This window comes from Macaca thibetana, chromosome 2 (genome assembly GCF_024542745.1).
Source record: "Macaca thibetana thibetana isolate TM-01 chromosome 2, ASM2454274v1, whole genome shotgun sequence".
Lineage (NCBI taxonomy): Eukaryota > Metazoa > Chordata > Mammalia > Primates > Cercopithecidae > Macaca > Macaca thibetana.
In genome coordinates, this window is record NC_065579.1 from 91826503 (window position 1) to 91845860 (window position 19358).

At 42.5% G+C, this 19358-nt stretch overlaps 1 protein-coding gene and 1 pseudogene across 2 annotated transcripts in view; one reads left to right on the forward strand and one right to left on the reverse strand.

The window, feature by feature from the left end:
• The window catches only part of ITGA9 (integrin subunit alpha 9), a 388944-nt gene that overhangs the window by 334330 nt on the left and 35256 nt on the right, over positions 1-19358 (forward strand). For both annotated transcript variants that reach the window (XM_050780278.1, XM_050780279.1), the window contains 3 exons: positions 6009-6134; positions 8484-8603; positions 13258-13359. In XM_050780278.1, coding sequence (XP_050636235.1) covers positions 6009-6134; positions 8484-8603; positions 13258-13359 — 348 coding nt within the window. The remainder of the gene's footprint in view (positions 1-6008; positions 6135-8483; positions 8604-13257; positions 13360-19358) is intronic.
• On the reverse strand, positions 16456-18891 carry LOC126947738 (NADH dehydrogenase [ubiquinone] 1 alpha subcomplex assembly factor 4-like; annotated as a pseudogene).

Sequence of the window (19358 nt, forward strand, 5' to 3'; positions counted from 1 at the left end):
CTGTTGAGTATTCATCAAGAGCGTCTGTACCACAGAACTCCTTCACTGGGGCCCAGACGTGACCTCGGACAAGTCACTGAACTCGGGGACCTCTGTTTCCTTATCTGTCAGCTGAGGCCACAAGGACTGCATGATCTCGCAGCTGCCTTCCAGAAACAACATTCCAGAATGCTCTGTTCCCCCTTCTAGCCCAAGAGGCCGTACAGAATAGGCCTCTTCTCAGTCAGCAGGCACTTTTATCTCCCATGGTCTAAGCAGGAGTCATTTTTTTTTTTGCCACAGTGGTGGAAATGGGTCGGGCTGGAGAATGCTGAGGTTTCCAGGCTAGTGGTTTCTTCCTCTGACCACCTCTACTCCTCTGTGACTCCTGCCCCAGCCCCATCCAGCTTCCACCTAAGAGGTAGTGCAGGAAAGCGGTGACAAGCAGATGTCTGCATCTGTGTGATGTGTGCCCCAGCCCAGTTCTGTGGCCTGCTACCTGGGCGACCTCTGGTGGTCATTGGGCCTCCTGTTGCCTCTCAGTTTGCCTCCATCTGTAAAATGGGGACAGTAGGCCGGGTGCGGTGGCTCACACCTGTAATCTCAACACTTTGGGAGGCTCAGGCAGGTGAATCCCCTGAGGTCAGGAGTTCAAGACCAGCCTGACCAATATGGTGAAATCCCATCTCTACTAAAAATACAAAAAAACTTAGCCAGGCATGGTGGTATGCGCCTGTAATTCCAGCTACTTGGGAGGCTGAGACAGGAGAATTACTTGAACCCAGGAGGCAAAGGTTTCAGTGAGCTGAGATTGCAGCACTGCACTCCAGCCTGGGTAACAGAGCAAGACTCTATCTTAAGAAAAAAAAAAAAAAAAAAAGTGGGGACAGTAATAGCACCTGCCTCAGGGGACTGCTGTGAGGACTGAATGCTAATGTGTGGAAAGCACTGAGAGCCTGGCGTGCAGTAAGGGCCGTGCACGTGTTAGGTACTATTGTCATGGCTGTCACATCGGTACCTGTTTCAACACACTTAGAGGACCCCCACCCCCCAACCTTGATGACCCTGAGTAGGTACTGAGTTCCTGAGTTTTAGCTGAGGACTGAAGGTGCGACTGCAATAGGATTAGCTGGTCTGAATCAGACTTATGTAGCACCAGGCAACCTTCAGTCTCGTTTTGAAAGGGGACCACCCTGAACCATCCAGAAAAACGTTGCTTTCCCCAATTGAAGTGATTCCCGTGTAACCACAGTCGGAGCGCAACTGGCCAAGATTTTCATTCACCGCAGACTCAGTCCTCATTCCCTCTTCCAGATCCCACCAGGGGCAGACTAGGTGTCACATTGCATCACATCACGCCATTGCCATTACCCTGTTCACAGGCCACCCCAGAAACTCCCAGCAGGAGATGGAAACTAACTTCTGAGCTGTGACTCTGCCCCTTGGGGTTGACACTGAAGCTTGGCTGTTTCTCACTCGTTTGCCCTGCCTTTCCCAGCTCCCCACCCCTCTCTGCTGGCATCTTGTGGCCGGATGACAGCACCAGCTCTTCACACCTGAAGCACATTAACGACACTGGCTGGGCTGGAGCTCTGCTCCCAAGCTTCCTCTCCCTGCCTGGAAGCCTGAAGCACCGACGTGCAGAGCAAGGAGGAACTCTGCTCCCACGCTTGATTTTAATGAGGGACGGATGCGTCCTGCAGGGCTCAGAGGTTCTGTTTCTCTAAACCCAGACCAAATGTGTTTGGGTGGCCAGGCCTCGTAATCTCAGCAGAGGAATGTGCGTGCCACAGGGCTGCAGAAAACAGTTTCCAGTGGTCTGTCAGCAGATGTCCACTCCAGAAGACAGACAGGGAATGTGGAGACCTGCAGGCTTCCGAATGAAAAAGTGATGGATATTAAGAGTATAACTACACACATTCAGATTCTCAAACGCCCAATAAGCATAAATATTTTCCATCCACAATGTACTATATATGCCTAAATATAGGACAAGCCTCAAATAGCGTATCCCCTGTTTCCCTAATTAGGTAAATTTAACCCTCTTTTTTTTTTTTTTTGCCAACTTAATAGGAATCAGAACTATGATTGCCTTTGAGGTGGGGGGAGTGGACAGGGGGAATTGACTGGCAAGGGACTGGTGGGAACTTTCTGGAGCAATAGACAAGTTCTGTACTTTCATGGGGGTAGTAGTTACTGGATGACATCATCCATCAAACTGTACCCTTTAGATCTGTGGATTGTAATGCCTGTAAATTTACCTCAATAAAAAGAAGTTAGGGGAAATGAATGAAATAATCAACTATCTGCTTATAATGTTTAGCTTAATCATGTGGTTGAATGCTTAAAATTTTATAAGAATGATATATTAATCTATAATACTCTCCATTCTTATGTTTCACAAAATCATTTTATCCAAGTGTGCATCTTCTGAGATTGCTGGATATCATTTCTAAGCCACATTTTTAGTCAGCAGTTTACCAGAATATATCATCTACAATTTGCCTAATTTATTTGAAATGCAGAACTTCTTGAATCCATGTTGGTTCTGAAATTTGATTGGCACACACCAACGCCCACTTGCGGAGCACTGCAGCAGTTGTTTTCCTCATTTGTCTTGCAAGTGAATATTCATGCTGCTCCCCACATCAACAGCTTACGTATTGCTTTCTAAAATGGGCTTTCCAATATTTATCGCAACTTTCAGCAATTGAACCCAAGGAATAATTACCAAATCTTCATTAAAGCTCATTGCCTGCTCCCCATTATTTCCCTCTAGTGACCTCTAAAATCATCCAATCCCGATGTTGATTGAGATCATTTCAGGCTAGTGTGTTTTCCCCAAAGTTGTGGTTCGAACCAAGTAATTGAGGCTGGGTGCAGTGGCTCATGCCTGTAATTCCAGTGCTTTGGAAGGCCAAGGCAGACAGATTGCTTGAGCTCAGGAGTTCGAGACCAGCCTGGGTAATGTGGCAAAACTCCATCTCTACCGAAAAAAAAGAAACCAACAAAAAACAAAACAAAACAAAAACTAGCCATGTGTGGTGGCATGTGCCTATAGTCCCAGCTACTCAGGAGGCGGAGGAAGGAGAATCACCTGAGCCCAGGAGGTTGAAGCTGCAGTGAGCTGGACTACTGTACTTCAGCCTGGGAGACAGAGACCCTGTCTCCAAAAAAAAAAAAAAAAAAAACTAAAGTAATTTCCAAAGTATTAGACACTTTTAAAGGACAAGAAGTCCCAAACTGTGAGAAACGTTTATAGGCAACATCCTCTTTTCTAATAGTTTAACTTGAGGATATAAAACTTCACCTTATTTATTTTCAGATATATATGGTAAATCCTGGAATGTATTCAGATCAAAGGTAAAATAGAGATCAATTTAGCAAATTTTGGTGGTCTTGTCTTATAATTCATTATTAATAGATTAGCACTGTTAGTTTATTTGTGTAGCAAAAACTGACAAATAGAATTAATTAAACTTAAGAGCTTCTACACAGCAAAAGAAACTATCAACAGAGTAAACAGACAACCTACAGAATGGAAGACAATATTTGCAAACTATGCATCTGACAAAGGTCTAATATCTGTCATGTATAAGGAACTTCAATTTGCAAGAATGAAACAGCTCCATTAAAAGGAGGGCAAAGGACATGAGCAGACACTTTTCTAAAGAAAACATGCCTGCAGGGTGCCGCACACCAGCGCGGCACGTGTATACGTATGTAACAAACCTGCACATTGTGCACATGTACCCTAGAACTGAAAGTAGAATAAAAAAAGAATAAAATAAAAATTAAAAAAAAGAAAACATACCTGCAGACAGCCAGCGTGTGAAAAACTCAGTATCACTGGTCATTACAGAAATGCAAATCAAAACCACAGTGAGATACCATCTCACACCAGTCAGAATGGCTATTACTAAACAGTCAAAAATGGGCCCGGTGCAGTGGCTCACGCCTGTAATCCAAGCACTTTGGGAGGCTGAGGTGGGCGAATCACAAGGTCAGGAGATCGAGACCATCCTGACTAACACAGTGAAACCCTATCTCTACTAAAAACACACAAAAAATTTTGCCGGGCATGGTGGCGGGCGCCTGTACTCCCAGCTACTCGGGAAGCCAAGGCAGGAGAATGGCTTGAACTCAGGAGGCAGACCTTGCAGTGGGCCGAGATCACGCCACTGCACTCCAGCCTGGCCAACAGTGCGAGACTCCGTCTCAAAAAAAAAAAAAAAAACCAAAGCAAAAGTCAAAAATTAACAGATGCTGGAGAGGTTTTGGAGAAAAGAGAATGCTTATACACTGTTGGTGGGAGTATAAATTTGCTCAACCATTGTGGAAAGCAGTGTGGCTATTCCTCAAAGAGCTAAAAAGAGAACTGCCATTTGACCCAGCATCCCATTACTGGGTATATATACCCAAAGGAATATTAATCATTCTACCCTAAAGACACATGCACATGAATGTTCATTGCAGCACTATTCACAATAGCAAAGACATGGAATCAACCTAAATACCCATCAAAGACAGACTGGATGAAGAAAATGTTGTACAGATATACCATGGAATACTATGCAGCCATAAAAAAGAATGAGATCATGCCCTTTGCAGGAACATGGATGGAACTGGAAGCCATTATCCTTAGCAAACTAACACAGCAACAGAAAACCAAATATTGCATGATCTCAATGATAAGTGGGAGCTAAATGATGAGAACTCATGAACACAAAGAAGGGAACAGCACATATTGGGGTCTACTTGAGAGTGGAGGTTGGAAGGAAGGAGAAGAGTAACAAAAAATAACTATTGGGTACTAGACTTAGTACCTGGGTGATGAAATAATCTGTACAAAAAACCTCCGTGACACAAGTTTACCTATATAACAAACCTGCACATATACTCCCAAACATAACATAAAAGTTAAAAACAGCAAAAAAAGTTTTTGTTCCCTACCATGAATAAAAAGTGAAACATTCTTGAACAACTGTATTTTACTCAAGGGCATTATAGATAGGGCAATTTAACAGATGCCTGTGGTTAGCCATGGGATTGTAAGCACAATCCTAAATTATGAATTACTAATTATTAATTTTCTGGTTTGACCTCACATCCTGTCCAGTCTTCAGCTACAAGCAGTGTGATATGATGATGATATATAAAGAAGACTTCATTTTTTTCAACAGTTCCTCAATTTAAACATCAAAAAGAGTGCTGTTCTTAAGGAAATCATCACGAAAGACTAAACACCATTGTTTTGTTTCTAATGTTGCTGTCACTCAGCACCATTGCCATTGCTGTCAGAAGCAAAATCAAATCACTCACCAAGAGCTCAACGAGCATGCAGGTCCTCGTCTGGCTCAGGACAGAAGCTGCTCAGTCAAGCATGCAGGTCCCCATCTGGCTCAGGGCACAGGCTGCTCAGTTAGTGTTTTGGTAGCAAAACTCTGGCTTTAGAGTTGGACCAAGAGCAGTCCTGCTTGCTGCCCATTCCCTTTCTCTAGGAAGACCTCTAAGGAGTTTTACAGCACCCTGGGGGCTTTCTAGAATGGTTGAAAACCTCTGGCAGTAGATCATCCATCAGGCTTGGTCCCAAGTTCCAGACCTGGGTTCTTGACTTCATGACTGTTGGCCAGTGACCTAAGTTGAGTCTCATTTTCCTAAGTTGAGTCTCATTTTCCTCATTCAGACAAGAATTGCTTGGTAAGGATGTTCTTAAGTGTGCTTTCAAAACCATGGAGTATAAGGCTTATTTTACTCCTTAAGTCTTCCTATTTTCTAGTCAGATCTCATTTGCATGTTGTATGTCATCTCATCAATTATTGGGGGACCTAACATCCACGTTTTCTATTATTTGGCCCCGTTGATGCTACAACTTCTGCCTTTCAGCTTTTCAGCCGTTGTTCACTTCAAAATGGACAAGAAGGAAAGGTGAATTGGGGTTCTACCACTCCTGCCTCCATAATAAGGGGCTCCAGCATCATGATTCGTTCTTGAGACTGACCCTCTGACGGGCCTCTTTTCATTTGCAGGTGGGCCAAGAGAAAGGAAACTGCTCTTTCCAGAAAAACCCAACTCCCTGCATCATCCCTCAAGAACAAGAAAATATCTTCCACACAATATTTGCTTTTTTCACAAAGTCTGGAAGAAAAGTCTTGGTAAGGATTTGCTTAGTGGCTGGGGTAACATGGGTGGTCCTCACTCGGAAGACACCAGTTTTCTATTTGATATTTATTATTTCCTAAATCTGGTTTTAATCAATTGACTTATAAAGGCACAGACTGTGGTCAACTCCTAATTTGCAGTCTGAGGTTTCTGTCAAAATGTTAAATTTACATTCCAAATCCTATTACCTGGAAAAGGGATAAATCGTTGCAATCCACCAAGCACAAAGTAAGATGTTTCTTCAACTAGTATGAGTCTAAACAAGAGTGATTATTCGTGTGCAAATATTTTGGGAAACTGTTTGATAGTATCTACTAAAACAAAACATGTATGTATCCTATGACACAGTCATTCTAGTCTTGAGTAATATTCCCAAGAAAAATGAGTACTTATGCCCCCCAGAAAAGACATGAACAAGAATGCTCAGAGAAATGTTAAAATAGGTGAAAGCTGAGAACAATGCAAATATCCATCAACAGGAGAGTAAGTAAGCAATTGTGGTATATCCATACACTGGAATATTACACAGTAATGAAAAATTGCTACTGCTACATTAATGAATCTCACAGACAGAATATATTGAGTGGAAGAAGCTAGAGACAAAAGCCACATATTGTAATATTTCACTTATAGAAAGTTCAGAAATAGCAAAAACTAATCATGATGATAGAGGTCAGGAAAGTGGTTACTTTCAGAGGAATATGGATGGGATGGGGCATGAGGGAGCCTGCTTAGATGCTGGAAATGTCCTACATCCTAATCAGGGTGGTGGTCCTCCAGGTATAAACACATGTACAAATTTATAAAGACAGGCCAGGCGCAGTGGCTCACGCCTATAATCCCAGCACTTTGGGAGGCTGAGGGGGTGGGAGTTTGAGACCAGCCTGGCCAACATGTTGAAATCCTGTCTCTACTAAAAATACAAAAATTTGCCAGGTGTGGTGGGTGCCTGTAATCCCAGCTACTCAGGAGGCTGAAGCAGGAGAATAGCTTGAATCAGGGAGGCAGAGGTTGCAGTGAGCCAAGATAGTGCCACTGTACTCCAGCCTGGGTGACAGAGCAAGACTCCATCTCAAAAAAAAAAAAAAAAATTATAAAGATATACACTTCAGATTTGTTCTGTTTACTATATTTGTTATACCTCCATTTTTAAAACGTGAAGGTATTGAAGATGGAATGACAGTGCTTTTCCAAAGCCTCCTTTTTATTATCTTAGGTTACATTTCTCTAAGCTCCTTATTTCAGCCCTGGCACATCTCACCTTTATCTTCCTTTCTCATTCTTTTCTCCTGTTGAGAAGCATGACTGCCACTTAAAAGGTTGGGATTTTTTTTTTTTTTACTTACATAGTGAGGATGATACATTTATTGTTTAAAGCCCTTAGATTGTTAGATGTAGTGATACCTAGTGATTTTATAGTTATGACTCTGGCTGAAAATTTTGCCCTATAGATGAAATATCATCAAGGTATGTACATGCATTTTGGAACCTATCATATAAAAAAGAAAACTTTTGTACCTTAAATTTGGGATTTATGTTTTCGGTTTTTTGTTTGTTTGTTTGTTTTGAGATGGAGTCTTGCTTTGTCATCCAGACTGGAGTGCAGTGGCGTGATCTTGGCTCACTGCAGCCTCCACCTCTAGGGTTCATGCAATTTTCACATTTCAGCCTCCCCAGTAGCTGGGACTACAGGCGCCCGCCACCACTCCTGGCTAATTTTTGTATTTTTAGTAGAGACGGTTTCACCATTGGCCAAACTGGTCTTGAACTCCTGATCTCAGGTGACTTCCATACCTGAGCCTCCCAAAGTGCTGGGATTACAGGAATGAGCCACCGCGCCCAGCCAGGATTTACATCTCTATTGTAACTTTTGTGTTTCCTTGAGCAAGAATCACATGACTTCTTAGCCCTCTCATTTACCCTACCTAATAAATAGGCATGAAAGTATATTTGCCACTGCACAGGTGGAAATCACACAATGTAGGAAACGTGTCTGTGTTCAAAACTCATAAGAATGCTTTCAGAATGCAAAGTTTAAGTGTGTGGTTTTAAAATATATATATATATTTCTCTTTGTGAATTCATCCAATTCTTGGTAGGATTAACTAGTGAGCTGTTTTCTCCCAGTTGCTTTACTTAAAGGCATGCGCTGGTTCCCACCGGGTGGGAAATCCCGTGAATGCCCTCTGGTGGCAAGAAAAAATGATTGCATCTTCTTATGGATTTCCTCGGCCTGGAATTGCCTCAGTCACCAAGTTCATGGAGCCCACTACTCTATAAATTGTTGTGGATTTGTCTTTGTTCTTAATTCCATTGGGAAATTTTCTGACTTTTCTTCTCAGGACTGTGAAAAACCAGGAATTTCTTGCCTAACAGCACACTGTAACTTTAGTGCTCTTGCTAAAGAAGAAAGTCGTACTATAGACATTTACATGCTGCTGAACACAGAAATACTGAAAAAGGTAAGCCCTAAGGAACCGCACTTGAAGGTAAATTTAGAAGCATTTGAATTGTTGACATCCGATTTTGGGGAAAAAAAGGAAAACATTTGATTTGGTGTCCTCATGACGCTCCGGCTGCCCCCCCTTTTGGCTGTCTACAAGAGACTCTGTATTTATTTTTATGTACTTCGGGGGTACAAGTGCAGATTTCTTACATGAATATATTGTGTAGTGGTGAAATCTGGGCTTTAGTGTACCCATCACCTGAATAGTGAACATGGTACCCAATAGGTAACTTTTCAACCTTCACCCCCATCCCAAATTTTGGAGTCTCCAATGTCTATTAATTCTACTCTTTATGCCTATGGGTACCCATTACTTAGCTCCCACTTATAAGTGACAACATGCAGTATTTGACTATTTTTGAGTTATTTCACTTAGGGTAATGAACTCCATTTCCATCCATGTTGCTGCAAAAGACATAATTTAATTCTTTGTTATAGCTGAGTAGTATTCCATAGTGTGTGTGTATATATATACACATTTTCTATAACCAGTCATCCATTGATGGACACTTAAGTTGATTCCCTATCTTTGCTATTGTGAATAGTGCTGCAATAAACTTACCAGTGCAGGTATTTTTTTATACAATATTTCTTTCCCTTTGGGTATATACCCATTAGTGTGATTGCTGGATGTGGCAGTTCTATTTTTAGTTCTTTGAGAAATCTCCATACTGCTTTTTTGATTGTACTAATTTACCTTCCCATTAACAGTGTATAAGTGTTCCCTTTTCTTTGCATCCTCACCAACATCTGTTGTTGTAGTTGCTGTTGTTGTTGTTTAACTGTTTAGTAATAGTCTGGCTGCCCCTTTTGAAACTTTTCCAGCAAGTGCCATTGGTAATTCTGCTGGTAGACAATGCCAGGGTAAAATACCAGACCCTTGCTACTCAAAGTGTGGTCTGAGGACCAGCAGCATCAGCATCACCTGAGAGTTTGTTAGAAATGCAGAATCCTGGGCTCCACCGCATACTTAATAAATCAGCATCTTCATTTTAACACATTCCCCAGGGATTTTGTTTGCACATTTAAGTTTCTCATGCTTTAGCTTGCATCAGAATCACCTGGAGATCTTGTTCAAACACAGATTCCTTTGGGGTGGAGTCTGAGGCTCTCCAGTTGCCACAAGCACCCGGGTGATGCCAGTCCTGCAGGTCTAGGGACCTCGCTTTGGATGGTGGGCTAACCTTTTCTGTAAAGGGCCAGTAGTAAATATTTCAGGCTTTGCAGGCCCTACAGACTCTTGCAACTGTTCAACTCTGCCATTGTATTGTGAAAGCAGCCATAAACAAATGAATGGGCATGGCTGTGATCCAGTAAAACTTTATAAAAACAGGCAGAGGGCCAGATTTGACCCATGAGTCCTAGTTTAAATGACACTTTGTTTTAGTCCAACTTTTGAACCACAGGTCACTTTGCTATTGAGTATATCACAGGTGGTTCATTAAAAAACACCTCAAACAGTGCATTGGTGGCTCTTGAAGAATCATACAAATTTCCTATGATTTATTTTAAGATGAGAGCTGCTGAGAGGCCACTTCCAACAAGATGCTGTAAAAATAATTACATGTGAAGATAAAACTAAATATGCATGTTAGTCACAGAGATTCCAATTCTTTTTCTTTAGAAAGACTAACTGTGTTAATCTGTACAAACCTATCCGCGTGTGAATGAATAGCCTTAGAAAAGTCATTCTGTGGAATAGGCACAGAGGTAACACACTGACCTGAGAGGATGCAGGCATCAGGGGATGTTTTTCCATTTTAATCTGTAGCTGTTACAGCCCTCACACACCTGAAGAGAGCTGTGCATAGTTCTGATTTCTCTGGTTTGCTCTGGAGGGGAACTGGTTTGGGGCAAGTTGGACTCATACCGCAGTGCTTTCTTCTCCCTTTGTACCTCTCCCTTTATAAAGGACAGTGTTGGAGGACCAGGCATGACTTAGAGCACCACTGGCCATCCTCTGATTCCAGAAGGGAGCCTGGAAACCCCACATCTACGGAAGTACCTTCCTGAAATGTGTCCCCAGGCCAGGCTGGAGGGCTATGCCTCTGCATACTTACCTATCCCATTTGTATTCTTCACAAATGGTGTTGCAGACAGTTTTATTGCCTGTGCAATACTTGCCACTGTCCACAGAGCCCTGGTGACAGCACTGGTGGCAGTAAGGCACTCTGATGTTTCCTTTATCCTCAACCCAGATGGCCGCTGCTCGCACTTCAGTTATTTGCGCTTAACCATGCACAGCTCTGCAGCCTGGTTCTTCTGCATTTCTGTCCTGGTAGCTGGTGGTGACCCTTTGCCAAGGAACATGTCCCAGTGACTATGGTCCCCATGGGCCAGCCAGGCCAGTAGAGCCCCAGGCAAGAGAACTGAAAGCTGTAGGGTGTCATATGAAGCCTTCAAGGCTCATTCTCCATGTGCCCTTTCAGCAGAAACCAGGAGCATTTCCAGGTGCAAAGAAAAGCTTAGAACAAAGTTGACCTGGAAGCCAGATGGGGCCCCAGCTGCTGCTGGAGCTTCAGTCACCCCGAAGCCAGCTACAGCCTCCCTTAGGGAGTTGAGCCCGCATGGCTCCAGGCCTCCTGAAGGATGTGGAGTAGTGCCAGCCTTGTGGTTTGCCTGGGCCTACGGTCGTGTTTATTTTCCTTTTGACCTCAAGATCTGGCCCCAGACAAGGGAATTTGAGGTTTTACTGTTTTGACCTTAACAAGTTTTCATTTGAAATGTAGGATCTGACTTTTAAAATCACTGTAGGATTCGGATTTCTTTCGAAGTGTTCTTCCAGTCCGTAAGGCTTTTTTCACTGATTCTACAACCGTGGGGGCCCATCCTGTGCCAGACTCCTTGTCTGCTTGGCCTGTAACATTGGCAATTATCATCATCATCATCATCATCATCATCATCATCATCATAATTATCGTTATTAGCATCCAAGGTTATTTTTATTTATTTTAATTTTTTTATTAAAAAATATTTTTAGAGACAGGATCTCGCTCTGTCACCCAGATGGGAGTACAGTGGTGCAATCATAGCTCACTGCAGCCTCAAACTCCTGGGCTCAAGTGATCTTCCTGCCTCAGCTAATCCTCAGCTAGGACTGCAGGCACGTGCTACCATACCAGATGAATTTTTTTTTTAATTTTTGGTAGAGATAGGATGTTTCCCAGGCTGATCTTGACCTCCTAGCGTCAAGTGATCCTCCCACTTCAGCCTCTCAAAGTGCTGGGGTTACAGGCCTTAACCATCGTGTCTGGCCCAAGATTATTATTATTATTCCAAATTGAAAATACAGCATATCCTGACACATAAAACCCCACCTTTATAAAACTGTTAAATTGGTAAAAGATTATTTGTTGCTTAAAATTATTGCTTGCTTAAAGTGAGTGAACTGGAGTAACTCTTTTGAATGACAAGCTTCCCAAAAGCATTTAAAATGTGTTTTATGGTTGTTTTAAGAAAAGAATGATAATTGATGTATAACTCCCAAGTCACATATACAGACTGGGGTACCTCTGTGCCCCAGGAAGGTCTTTGTGGTTTCATTGGCAGAGATGAGCAAAGGGTACCCTTGGAACTGTTTTCTGTGGAGTCCTCTACCTTCCTGTTCTTTGAGAGTTTAGCCAAAGGTGGCATCTGAGTGTGAGCTCCTTGCATGACAGGCAAGCTGGGTAGATGTAGGTGGGGACACCACAAGACACCTTGCCTGTGGAGTCCCTGCTGCCCCGCAGGTAGAATGTTGAATGCACTAGTTCTCTGCTATCTGTTTCCACAACAGAAGCCAGGCTTCCCTTCTGCTTCACGATCAACCTGTCCCACTGGCTTGAGGTTCTGGCTCCTCACCAGGCCACAGTTTTGCCAGTCCCTGTCTTCTTCCAAATTCATTCTCCATCCCTGCTTTGGCGCCATTTTCTGGTTATCTGGATCAGTGGCTTTGAATCTGAGCCCACAGGAAGGCCTCTGCCTGCCTCTGGCTGGGGGGTGATTCCTGAGTCTTAGATGTGCTCCCTTATACCCCTACCCCTTTCTCCTTAATTTATAAGCCAGATATTTCCCCCTTCCCCATCTCTCCATCAGGCACCCTCTTTCAACGTTAAATGGTTTTGATTCCCAAACAACTTCATTTAAGAGCAAAGAAAGAGTTAAAAGCAACTCATATGAAGGGTTTGAGGGTTGTGGTCAAGGCAGGAAGATGCCTATAAAATGTAGATCAGATGCCTTTTGTGGAATGCCAAGCCTCGATTTGCTGTACACAATTAAGCAGTTTTATTTATCCTCAACTCTTTGTGAACATGTCAATAGCAATATCCAAATATCTGACTCTTACTGCTTGGAAACCACAGCACACAGCTTGCATGTGTTGATTACTCCATCATTTCCCAGCAAACGCCATCATTTCCCAGCATCCACCATGAGCTGCAAAGAATTCTCAAGAGAAACCCTGGAAGTCTGTGTTTATGTGGGTGCCTGGGATGGAGAGGTATCTAGTTCAATGATAAAATTTTTGTCTGGGCTACATGGAATCATGGAATTTCATTTCTGCCCAGTCCCTCTCAAGGCCCAGCTATTATCATAGAAAAATCTTTGAGTAAGTTGTGCTGTTTCTTCCACAGGACAGTTCATCTGTCATCCAGTTCATGTCCCGCGCCAAGGTGAAGGTGGATCCTGCCCTAAGGGTGGTGGAAATAGCTCATGGCAACCCAGAAGAGGTGACGGTGAGTCAGCCACCCCAGGACAGCCCTCGTCAGAGGGCAAGGGAAGCTGGGTGACTTGGAGACCTGGAGCTGGAATTTGAGGGTCAAGACAGTCTCTAAGCCAAGATGTTGGGTTTGTGGCAGACCCGAGACTATGCCTGCCTTGGCTTCCAGGCCCCCCTGGAGAACTTCTGTGGTTTGTTCTTGTGATAGCATTGTCCTTTAGGATGCCATCATTATGTGAACGTTTCCTGCTATGATTGTCTGGAAATGGTCTGGAAGTACCCCCGCCTCAACAGGGTTGGATTTCCACTGTGGAGCCAGGACTATTTATATCTTTCTTAGACCTTTCCTAAGGCAGACCACATCTGCCTTACCCATCACATTACTCCATGGGTAAATACTGTGTGTTTGGTTTGGTTTGGTTTTTAAGAGACAGGGTCTCACTCTGTCACGCAGGCTGGAGTGCAGTGGCACAGTCATAGCTCCCTGTAGCCTTGAATACCTGGCCTCAAGGGATTCTCTCATCTTAGCCTCCAGAGTAGCTAGGACTACAGGCGCACTACCATGCCTAATTTTTCTTTTTTTTTTGTTCATTTTTTTGTCAAGATAGGGTCCCACGATGTTGCTCAGGCTGGTCTCAAACTCCTGGCCTCAAGCAATCCTCCTGCCTCAGCCTCCCAAAACACTGGGTTTCCAGGCAAACATTGGGTGTTTTAAAAACAAGTTGTTTGAATGACTTAAAGAGATTACACCCAAATTGCCAAGACCTAGTAACTGCTCTTTAACCCTGTATTTACCACCCCCTTCTCCTCCATAAAGTGCAGTTGGCACCAAGGCCTCCGAGACACGGGAGGATGTGGCAAACCACGAGGCTTATTGTGGAGGTGTGGGAGAGGCTGGAGGAGAGCTGTGGCCTTGGAATTTTATTGCCTTTGATTGTTGTTCTTGCAGGAGCAGGGGGGTTGAGAGGGGGTTCATCCTGTATTTGACGCCCACACTCAGATCCCAGGGGAGTAGAGGAGGAGACAGCAGCCGATCCACTTCTTTTGCCAGTGAGCTATGCAATGATCCTACCTTTCTGCATCCCCTTCTGTGGAATTTACCTTCTCTCAAGGGCGACTTACCCTTTCTTACAAGAGTCAGTGTTGCTGTGACACATTTACAAAACTGACAAGTTTATAATGATTATGTGCTTAGAAACTGTTGTTAACTTACTCTCTGACAACAGTGGAGACACCACATGTCAAAATGTCAGAATGGGGATCAAACCAAAGACCACTCTTACGAGACCCTGGTTGCAAAGGGTTCATATGGAAAATAAATGCTGGGCCGAGGCAGGCAGATCACCTGAGATCAGGAGTTCAAGACCAGCCTGGCCAACATGGTGAAACGCTGTCTCTACTAAAAAATATAAAAATTAGCTGGCCGTGGTGATGGGCTCCTGTAAACCTAGCTACTCAGAAACTGAGGCTGGAGAATCACTTGAAACCAGGAGGTGGAGGTTGCAGTGAGCCAAGATTGTGCCACTGCGCTCCAACCTGGGTGACAGAGTGAAACTCCGTCTCAAAACACAAAGAAACAAACAAGAAAAAAAACAATAATAATAATGATGCTTAGGGACCTCAGTAAAACTTCAGTCCTGCCCATTTTTAGTGAGTAAGAGGTGATAATATCAGTGAGCCTGGGATGAATATGAATTCCTGAATGAGTGAGGGGTGGGCATTCCCTACTCAGTGAGGGGAACGAGTGTTCCATGCAGACTTTTATGCTCTACCCACAAGAGAAGTTGTCCAAGCACTATTTTTGTTCGTTTGTTTGTTTGTTGGAGACAGGGTCTTGCTTTGTCACCCAGGATGGAGTGCAGTGGTGCAATCATGGCTTACTGCAGCCTCTACCTGTCGGCTCAGGCCAGGTACTAATTTTAATAATAGAAACCAAATGGATTGATGCTGGGTCACTTACTACTTACAGTCAGTTTTTCTGGAAGGTCCTATATTTGGAGTTGGCGTTTCCCTTTTCTTCCCTGCCTTCTGGCAATTTGACTGCTAATTCAGACCTCCACCTGGGAAGTGAAAGAGGAAAGTGGTTCCCTGCTCATTGTCATAGTTCTGGCTTAAAAGTTTTATAGCATTAAATACATGCCCAACATGAGAGGTTTAGAATGTTCTGGTAAACCACAGTGTTAATAAGTAGAAGCTAATGGAAATACCTAACAGGTTTTCTACATGTGGAATCCCTTGTGTAGATGAAAAAAAAAAAAAAAAGTACTGGGCATATTGCCTTCCATTATAGGACTAGACTGTGGGATCCAGGAAAATGTTGCTTAACATCTCGTTGGATTCCGAGTCATCTGTACTTCCCCAAAATATCACTTCCATTAATTACTGTTCCAATTTTGAGCACTATGATGATATTTTCATTATCAAGAGTTCTTGGGAAGAGGCTGAGGTTTTTTTTAGCACTCCCAAGAAAAAATTAACACACATGAGAATCCCACAATGCCCCTTTTCCCTCCTTTTCATGACTTTGCCTTTTCAGTCCATGAGCTACAGTGAAGTTCTACAATCTGTTGTTCTCAATTTTCCTGGCAGGAAAAAAAAAAATCTTTTCTGAGTAGGAAGGTTTGCCTTTTTAGAACAAACACGTTCTTCCCTGCGTGATTCTTCTGAATGTCTGGCCCTCTGTCAACCATCAGTCTGAAGGGGAATTTCCATAAAGGCTCGCCACCAAATTTAAATCAGGCAAAGTTTCAAAGATTTTAGATTAGGCACCAAATTGTTATGGCCTTGGAAGGAACAGGAAATGTACTTATATTGGTATCCAGCAGCGTGTGAGTGGAGAGGAAAACAATCAGATTTTTAACCACATAACGTGTGCATGGTGGTAAATTTAACTGATTGAGAAATCAAGCAATTTTCCTGTGATTTTTTTTAAACAGGAGTTTTAAAGTGCATTTTATATTGAGTAGTTATTTCACGTTTTCTTAAAACAATTATTGTATTGAACTAAAAATAAACAAGGTAGTTTGTTCACATAACAAATCTATATTCAAAGACATGTGTACAGATTTTCCACTTAGTCCATTTTTCTGTTCTCAGCATTACTACAAATGCCTCATTCCATCATCACGTTGAATTCTTCAGTATCTTCTATATCATTCCGGGGCATCTCTGGGAAGTAGTGATGCCTGTCTTCCCTTAGAAGCACACTGATAACCCCAATATACCCACAATTCACACTTTTTTCTTTCTCTGAGGCGTGCTGTTTTTGGCACAACAGAAAAAACACACTACTAGGATTTGAAAAACTGCTTTCTGGGCCTGGTTAGGTCATAAACTATAGAACCTTAGGTCATATATTCTCACCAGGTGCTTGTTTCTCCACTGCAAAAAATAATTCATATTTGCTTGGTCCTTTGTAGTCCTTTACTGTTTCATTTATCTTCATGATGACCCTTAAATTTAAGTAAAGTAGTATTATGCTCATTTTATAGAAGAAATTCAATCTCAAAGAGGATACAGTCTCCCAAAGATCCCACAAGCAGTAATATATTAGGCAGAGCTAAACTCACACCCTCTCACTCAAGATCCTAGTATTGGTACATGCCACGCTAATAAGTGTGCTAAAATGGATGAAGGGGCAATTTCTCAGGTCCCTTCCAATGATCCTGTCCTCTGCTTCTACTTGATATTTTTTCTCTCTTCTCTCAACTAGCGTTAACATCTGAAACTATATATAATCACCAAATTTCATTTACAATGGTTTTTTTATTTAATATTTAAATTTTTCTATTTCCATGTTAAATCCAGAGAAATGTTACTTTTTTGAAAGTTTCTACTGCTGCCTGCCTCTCTGAAGGCCACAGGACTTACCTATTTGTTTGTCAAAGCAGAAATTCCCAACATTTTGTAAACATCACTAATTTTTTTTATAGCTGTAAAGATGATAATTCCATACTTAAAACCAATTCAAAATAAAATACTCAATACTTCTTATTCCCAGGGTAGTAATTTTAATTGGATTATATTGATTTGTTATTTTCTCCTGTGTGCCTTTATTTGGGAAATACTGTTGGTATACCATGCTGTCGAGTCTCTTTCCCTAACAAGAAAACGTCAGTCTTACGAGTCAGGAAAGCTTTTACTTTCACTATCACATATGAAGAATGAAATAAACACCTAACTTGGAAAGTAAAACTTAAATAAGGGATTCAGGACACTTCCCAAGGGGTCATATGACCAATTTAAGAGTTGGTATGATGTGCCTAAAATAACAAATTAACTCTTTTACTTATAATAAAAGTACAGATGTGCTGATTAGACATGCTGACATGTACATATGAAATATGCCTAAAGCAAATTAAAAGAAAACAAAATACATTCTATGGCAATCTTGAAAAGTCTGGGAGCTCAATAAATATTAAGAGTATGCTCTCGACCTGGCGCGGTGGCTCACGCCTGTAATCCTAGCACTTTGGGAGGCCAACGCGGGCAGATCACGAGGTCAGGAGATCGAGACCATTCTGGCTAACATGATGAAACCCCATCTCTACTAAAAAATACAAAAAAAAAAAAAAATTAGCCGAGCGTGATGGCAGGCGCCTGTAGTCCCCACTACTTGGGAGGCTGAGGCAGGAGAATGGCATGAACCCAGAAGGTGGAGCTTGCAGTGAGCCGAGTTCGCGCCACTGCACTCCAGCCTAGGCAACTGAGCAAGACTCTGTCTCAAAAAAAAAAAAAAAAAAAAAAAAGAGTATGCTCTCACAATGAGAGCATTAAACACTTGGTAATTAACATAATTTAATATGCCAAAAATGAGAAAATATACAGGATGAGGGATGAGGAGTACACATAGGAAATTTTTGTGATTTTCTTCATTTGATTGTATTGCTTGCTTGTCTTCAGGAAGGAAGATTTTGACTTCAAAAGTAACAAAATATTTAAGAAGGAAATTCACATCTTTCTGTTCTAAATGGTATTCTTGTGCTATTTTCTCAGCAGTCCATGTTTCTGGAAAAAATTTATGATTATTGAGAAGTGTCAATGCTTCTACAATGGAAATTTTGCCTTTGGGAATGCTCTTAATATTTATCATACCAAAGTGATGGCCTTTCAGCAATCTGAATTCCTTTGGCTCTTGACGTGTTGTTTCAGAAGCTTTTACCTGCGCGGAAGACACGGGATCTTTGGAATCAACATACACGTCTTTTAGAAATGACAGCAGCTTGTCACCTTTATGAGCAGTCTCTCCCTTCTGGGTAGAGACTAATCTGCTGTCACAGGAGGCTGTTGGTAGAGGACTGCCTGGGAGCAGGAGAGGGCTTCATCTTGCTGATTTCCCATTCCGCTGGGTTCTCTAGGTTGAAATGCCTGATCCTGTGAGTCACCGCAGCCCCCATCTCCTCATAACATAAGGCCCTCAGGTTTACGCCACACATGGGAACACTGGCGCAGGAAACCTCTGGGGCGCCCAGAGCGTGCACACGTGTCCTATGATTCTTTATATCTTTTATTTTTATGCCATGGTTCAAGTTGTGCTTTACAGAGCATTTGGATGAATAACTAGAAATAGGGCATAGATTCTTGAGGCTTTGCCTGGTTCACTAATGACTGGCTCCAGGGCCTTTCTCAGGGAGCGTGTTAGCATATGTCTAGGATCAGCCACAGCCGGACCTGGCTCTGTACAGACCCAAACCTGAGAATGCCATGTGAGACCTGCGTGACTGCAGAATCAAAGTGCTGATTGCGAGGTGCCAAGTACATGTTGAATTACATCTTCAACCTAACTCTATTTACCTTTCAGGGAGTGAGTAGGGGATGAGAGGGGAAAATTCAGAAAGTGTTGTTTGAGGCCCACAGAAACTCTAAAGATGAAGAACAGGAGAAATGTAGTTAATCATGCCCTGGAAATCTGGCCTGCAGAAAGGAAAGGAATTTATCTCTGAGAAGGCCTTCAGAAAGAAAATGAGTAGGCTCTGGAGATGTTCATCTGTCTTCATGCAGCCATAAAAAGATATC